This window comes from Mixophyes fleayi, chromosome 11 (genome assembly GCF_038048845.1).
Source record: "Mixophyes fleayi isolate aMixFle1 chromosome 11, aMixFle1.hap1, whole genome shotgun sequence".
NCBI lineage: Eukaryota > Metazoa > Chordata > Amphibia > Anura > Limnodynastidae > Mixophyes > Mixophyes fleayi.
The window spans coordinates 19,228,922-19,236,537 of NC_134412.1; the positions used below are offsets into that span (position 1 = coordinate 19,228,922).

Here is a 7,616-nt window from a genome sequence, read left to right on the forward strand (position 1 = left end):
TGTGCAGATATCTTTGTATTAAAGCACCATATATGAATATTTTCCAGTGTTTATGAGTGTGTATGTTATCGTTAACTGCCTGTGGTTTTTGAGACTGCAATAATAATAGCGAAACACAAGAAGGTATCAACCACAAATGTCTTTGCCAAATATTTTCTTCGATATTTTCTACCACAGACCAGAAACCATTTGGTAGCGATGCAGCATAACACTAAGATATGTAGAGACACCTGTTCAAAGGAATCTAACTATAAAAACAACATTATGTTGAATTTTAACTTAATATGATGTTTATGTGCTACCATTGAGGTTTTGCTTATAGCGTAATTTTATTGGTGTTTTTATAAACACGAGTCTGCAAAACATTATATATCAGAACATGTACAGAATACATCCAGATATGTCTTTGAAGAATCACTAAACGTGTATTTAAATAGTCATCGGTGACCTTTAAATTCTGCCTGTCACCTACACACAGGGAACCTCATATGTGAAATGCACTCTATGTACAGGGCGGAATGCGTCGGATTTGCCTATGTGTGCCTATGCGGTTCGCCCTACGCACATCAAGGTACACAGCAATTCTCAGTTCATGGGAGACAACGCTGCAAAACAGTGTACAAAGAGGTGAAAAAAATCTGAAGAGACAAATTGTGTAAAAGTGTCATCGCATTAATAGTCCTCTAACTTTTCTGTTTTATCCCAAAATACTGCTTGATTTAGCTTTATTTATGGCTTAAATTAATAATGAGAGTGAGGGGACATCGAAACTGTCTTTATTACCCGTGGCACTTTTTGTGTGTTTGCAGCTTTGTTTTACATTAGGCAAGAAGTAGCTAGAAATTAGCATAAAGATGTAAAATGCGTTACATGAAAAGTATAGAACAAAGCCTGATCTACGCCAGCTCCGAGCTAGTGCAAAAATCAAACCTTTTTTCGGAGTGGCAATGTTCATGCTCCCTCCCACACAAGGGCGCCCCTAAAAGAACGCCCTCCTAAACCCTTCCTCTAATTTCATTAAACTGTTCCATAAAGCAAAGTCTCATTTTTGTACACACCGCCACAAATCTAGGCACATCGGTGAGCTGATTCAAAACTTTGTGCAGAACAAAGGGGTGCAACTCACCCCTCAAAGTTGGCGGTGCCTACGTCTGCTCCTTTGCAAACACCATCATCCTTAACCTAACGCTCTTTGGAGGAAATCTATGTTCACTTGCACAAATTGAGACACAAATGACAACTTAAGAGGATTTAACACTTCGCTTCTGACATTTGTTCTTCATAAATGTGGCACAGTGTAGGCAGTCATTCTGCCGTCTGAACCAACGTTCATGAGAATGCAGCCAATCAAATCACTGTGCACTAGTGACATCACAAGTGCTTAGTGCCACAGTGGTTTCACTACTTCCTATTGAATTTATAAGCTGCATTCTTGTGAATATTGGTTAAGAAATTGCTGGAGTGACTTTGGTCGTATATGGCCGTAGCTATGCAGATCCAGGGTATGTTTAGACATATTGTGGGCATGGCCAATGATTTGGGGCCGAGCTTTGCCCTGATTTCTATAACTTCAGTGGTACGGTTTATTTCCTATAGTAGATGACTAAATTTTTAGAATAACAGAAAAAATCCATTCAGTGCTATCGTGTTATCTTTACATAGTCATTGTTTAACCTTTCTGTGCCACTCAGACAAAACTTCCTTCTTTACTTTCAGTATTACGCACATTGAACTTGCAACCTCTCGCAATACAAAATAGTATGACTCAATGGTCTCATACCCACTGATATTTGTTTGTACACACGCCAGTGAAAACACCAGTCAAAAGCAAACTTGCTTCAGCCAGTGTTTTGGGAGGTCGTTAGAGAAGTCACCTAGTCTTCCTCAATGTGTTCACTTGCGGTAAATGCAGTTAAATGGAGCAATCAGCCTTTGGAAAAAGGCAAAGCTCTCGAACGCAAGCAACCATGCGAGGGATTATGGGGGTCACTGAAAGCAATGGTTTGCATTTTCACACCACGTTGCACGCGATGTACTAGAGTAAGGCTAGGTACACACTGGTTTGATGATTGCACGAAAAATCTCCAATCAGCCGACATTCGACCGTTTAGGTCAGATATCGCGTGAGTGTGTATAGTGACACGATGATCTAAAGTCGTCTCAAAGTGACGATCATCGTTTTATTTGGTTGGTCGTACTGTTTAATATTTCCGACCAATCACCGACCGGTCATGTAGTGTGTATGCACTCATGCTCACGATCTCCGTAGAGTTTACAGAGTCAGGCTCTTTTCAGCCGATGTTAGCTATGAATGTCCCGGTGAATAAATGTAGAGAGTGCTGTGGGAGGAATAATTCATTTGTTCGTTCTGAGACAGAATATTTTGTTTCAGAGTCACAGAAGCTAACAAAATTCGTTAGGACATGTGGATAGCTATAACAAGGCGGTTTTAATCAGTGTGTCAATAATGAATGAATATTGTGCTGTCATTCTCTGAAGACTAGAGGACCAGATGAAGGACCAGATGAAGGACCAGATGAAGAGCACAGATCTGAAGGTAAATCGTGTCAGTGTGTACGGATGAATCGTCAGACTGATCGGATCTTCAGTCGAAGGTACAATCGTTTGAGATAACACGTTAGTCAGAAAATTCTTCAGTGTGTACCTAGCCTTAAAAATGCTAGAAGAACAATGCACAAAATTAACTAACCGTGGGAATGAGGCCTCTTTTGCATATTACTGTATATTCCGCACAGGACACATAGATGAGTTATTTTTTATATATATTTCTTGGAAGATAACCTGATATGTGGTCAGCACCTGCAGTTATCCACAGCATTATTCTAAATAGTCTCTTCCTAAGAATAGCTTACATCAAGCCTTCCACTCATTGTGGCTAAGGGCAGCGGCGAATGGCAATAGCAGAACAATTAAAAATAAATTAATTTGAATAAAGTATTTTTAATGTATACATATTTTAAAATATTGTTAGAAATATTATAATAAATTGTCTATTATCTAATTGCAAACTTTTTTTTTTTAACCAAATCATTCATCTCCATTGTGCATGTGCGAACATTCAAATTGCGCCATGAAGCTGTTAATTGTCTCATTGCGCTCCAGGCCAGTATCGCTGGATGGTTAAGTAATGCTCAGCTGCCGTAGGCACACATGATAGATAGACCATTAAATGTCTTTTGATTTCCACACATTTCTACTGGATGTACCAAAATAGTCTGAATCACCAATACTCAGCTGCACGCCTCAGATACCTATCCTTGGGACACTGTAAATGAAAATCGTCATCTGTGTTCTCAAAGAAAAATTAAGTTTGCTTTCTAAAGCATTATCACATACTTGCCTACTTTCGGCAAGTTCTTTCCGGGAGAGGGGCGTGACTGGAGGGCGGGAGGGGGCGGGTGTCATCCAAATGCGTCATTTTTGGCCCCACCCCAAGTCAAAAATGCTGTTTGGTCGCGGGGGTGGGGCAAAATAACGCGATTAACCGCGAATCGCGTCATTTTGGGAAGGCAGTTGCAGGATGCGGGAGACATGCCTGCTCTCCCAGGAGTCCGTGAGACCATCCCGAATTTCAAGAGTCTCCCTGACATTCCTGGAGAGTTGGCAAGTATGCATTATCATTATCACCATTTATTTATATAGTGCCACCAATTGTGCAGCGCTGTGCAGAGAATATGGCATTTACTCATCTTGGTGGCTCAGTGGTTAGCACTTCTGCCTCACAACACTGGAGTCATGAGTTCAATTCCCGACCATGGCCTTATCTGTGAGCAGTTTGTATGTTCTCCCCGTGTTTTCGTGTGTTTCCTCTGGCTGCTCCGGTTTCCTCCCACACTCCAAAGACATACAAGTAGGTTATAACCTAAACCTGTGTGCGTGTGTTAGGGAATTTAGACTGTAAGCTCCATTGGGGGCAGGGACTGACGTGAGTGAGTTCTCTGTACAGTGCTACGGAATTGGTAGCACTAGATTCATTGATGATCCCGGTGATGATGATCCTCTCATAAATACCTCTTAGAATGTGTTGTTGCTGCTTGCACGATAACACTAATGTATACTGCACCCCTCCCACCTTAAACAGACTGCCACTTTATTGTTTATACCCATTTTTGAGATTTCTTTATGCATTACAAAGAAAAAGAAATTCAAACACAAAACTGGGGCAAAGAACAAAGTAGAAAGAATTTCAATGCTGAGTGTATCACAGGCACATAGCAAGTGTCTGTACATATGTATGTTACGTAAGCGTAAGCTCTACGTAACATACATATCTCACATCTGCCTACCTTGTACGCCCTTCTTGTCTTAAGCTAAATTTCCGCTACCGCATGTTATTGTTGCTAGCTCATTACCATTCATGGACGTGTTATAATGCTTAATTATATTTATGTCACTGCTATTGCCTGTATCTGTGATTATATTTATGCCACTCTAGTTCATTATATATGTAAATTGACTGTCTGGCGCTATGGAAGTTGTAGTACTTTATAAATAAATGATGATGATGAGAAAGTACATAGCGAGGGCTTGTACACAGGTATGTGCAAATCCGCTCTACATATATGTCCTATATATTTTTTAGTTTTTTTCGTTGTTTATTATTCATTTCAAACTAAGAAAAATAGCAAAATAAAAAAAAACAAAAACAGAAAATTGTTTCAAAAATATATAAAACGTGCGACTGTAAGGTACAAAATACGCCCATTATAAGTGCAGGACAAGACACGATCTCCATAACTGTGAGCTGGTGCAATCGTCAAGTCCTTTTGCATAGTAGAATTGGCTCTTCACCCCCTCCACAAAGCAAAGCAATTTTACACCTTAAAATTAATTGTAATTTTTGCTACACAAAACTGGAGTGGACACAAAACTGGTGTGTCTACTTCGCCCATGCAGTTTGGCTGAAAGGTGTTGTTCAGTTTTAAAGAACAGCCTTTATTTTATGTATTTTTATGTATATAGTCAGTAAAGCATTTGGCATGATGAACTGTGTGCAGATCATCATATATTTTCTGTGGATTTATTTTCCTATTAATACAAAATTTATATATATATATATATATATATATATATATATATATAAATATATATAAAAATATTTATATATTGGCTTCTGTTTCATTAAAAGTTATTTTATTTGTGTCATTGTATATTTGAACGTATCTCTCTGAATATACAATGTTGCAGAATATATTGGTGCTTTATAAATGAAGATTAATAATAGCAATAATAATACAGAGAATCAGATGTTACAGTTATGAAAATATCGATTTATTATTAAAAAATATAGAACACTTTTTCTATTGCCATTACAAAGTCAATGGTCAAATACACAAAAAATGGTGTTAAATCCATCTTCATGTTACAAACTACTGTCTTATAGTCTAAACTGTATACACGGAATACAACTTTGTGGTGTTAATAACTCAAACTAAATTTAACATAAAGGTATTTTTACTATAATTATTTGACAGTGCAAACAATACTTAAATATAATTAAGTTTTGGGTATACACAAAATATGATAAAATGCACAGTTTTACTTATCTTCGGTGCGTTGTAACCTCAGTTTGGTGGATCTCACCACTCTCCTAACTACTACTTGCAATACCCCTCCCTTTTCATGGTCAGGAGCATTGATACCCTCAGCTTGACTGAATCAAGTCCACCTTAGTAGGAGAGAGGAGTACATCAGTGGAATGGGTACCCTTCGGGAAAGACCCCGGTTTTGGAAGAACACCACATCGAAAGTAAATAGACCTGTGTATTTTAATATATGTTATTGTGCTCCACACACAATTAAAATATAAGTTGTGGTTGGCGTTATCCTATAACGTTGGTGTCACATGCTTGTTTTAAAACAACATACCATATAGCTGAAAAAAAACCAAAAACTTACATGCATTTCTGACTAATACAATTTGCACTGTTGTAACTACTAACACACATAGGAAAGGTGGTTTGCCTACCACAAGGAGCGGTTCAGCTGTCAAAGCACTGTATTTTTTCAGATTCAAACAGCACTGATCTAATCTGACATCAGTCAAAACTGCATTTGCAAATATTTAAGTTAAATCTAACGCCCAGATTTAAGATAACCATTGTGTATTCTTTGTAGCAGTTTAAAAAAAGGCTATAGACACTTATGGGTAAGATGTTTCTATAAAAAGAAACATTATTGGCTCCTTATGTAAACTATGTCTTTTTTTAATTGAAAAAAATCTCATGGTTACTGCAAAAAGGAGAACAATGTAATAGAGAGACCATCACCACAAAAGTCCATAAAGCATTGAAAAGCATTATACTTTGACCTTTATAACGTACTTGCATGCACTATTTCAGAAGCTGCTGATGTGGGTATTAGTCTAAGGGTTGGGCTATGTTTGAGGAGAATTAGCCTACTCATATATCATTCCTATGATCATCAGAGATTACATGATCCTAGAGTAGGATTGATTAGAGTCAGTGAAGAAGTTCCCTTCTCTTGTAACAACCATACTAGAGTGAACGACTTGAGTAGAAAATCGTTTGAAAACTCTGTAAATTTCCTTTCTGAACTTGACTCCAACAAAAGCGTATATAATTGGGTTTATGCACACATGAGATAGACCCAACGTTAGAGTGACCATCATTCCAGAGTCCAGCATCTTCTCAAAATTGCAGTTTCGCCCAATGTATTCCAACCTTTGAAGACTATCGATGAGTTGCAGGGACTTGTATGGTGCCCAACAGACGACAAACACAAGAAGAAGGACAACGATTACTACTTGAGACCTTCGCGAGTGATTCAACCTGGACCTCTGAAGTGTACAAAATATTTGAGAGTAGAAGAATAACATAACAATCAATGGAAAGATGAAAGCAAAAGTAAGCTCTACAAGGTGTAGAGCAATCCGCCATGAGTTAGATTGACCCGGGTCAAAGTTGTAAAAACAAACTGATTTCTTGGTCAGTGGGTTAATTCCGGCCTCTCGAAAGTAAAACTCTTGCCAGGACAAGATGCAGGAGATACCCCAGACAAAAGCACAGATCAGAATGGTCTGGATGGGTCGCTGCTTTTTATGAGCCTCCACTGCATGGACAATTGAGAAATAGCGATTTAAACTGATGCAAACTAAGAAGAAAATGCTGGTGTACATATTTATAGTGAACAATGCTCCCAACAACTTACAAGGGACATGGCCAAACTTCCAACCGTAGATGTGCTGGATGGCCCAGAAAGGTAGAGTAAGTCCAAGCAGAAGGTCAGACAAGGCCAAATGGAGAAGATAGTGGTCCGCCAGATGCCAGGGAGACCGTCGGCTCATCAGTACATTCAGCACCAATCCATTTCCCACTAGATCCAACACAAACACTACTGAATAGGCTGCTGGGACGAAATATTTACTAAATGTGCCGCTTGACCCAAATTCACAAGGCGAGGTGTCCCAAGTGGGTATGGGACCTTCATCTGAGGTATCCTGGTGACATAATTAAATAGGTTAGTATTAACCAGAGAATTGGCTACTCAAACCAAATAGCTGTTACACCTCCAGATTTTAATGGGTTTGGTGAAGAGAACATTAACATTTCGTCAAACAAATGAGTTGTCCATTA

General features: G+C 38.6%; 1 protein-coding gene across 1 annotated transcript; it reads right to left on the reverse strand.

The window, feature by feature from the left end:
* Positions 1–5,270: 5,270 nt before the first annotated feature.
* Positions 5,271–7,412, reverse strand: LOC142107665 (C-X-C chemokine receptor type 3-like). The gene has a single exon (XM_075191234.1). The coding sequence runs from the start codon at positions 7,325–7,327 to the stop codon at positions 6,452–6,454; it is 876 nt and encodes a 291-aa protein (XP_075047335.1). The 5' UTR covers positions 7,328–7,412; the 3' UTR covers positions 5,271–6,451.
* Positions 7,413–7,616: the final 204 nt, after the last annotated feature.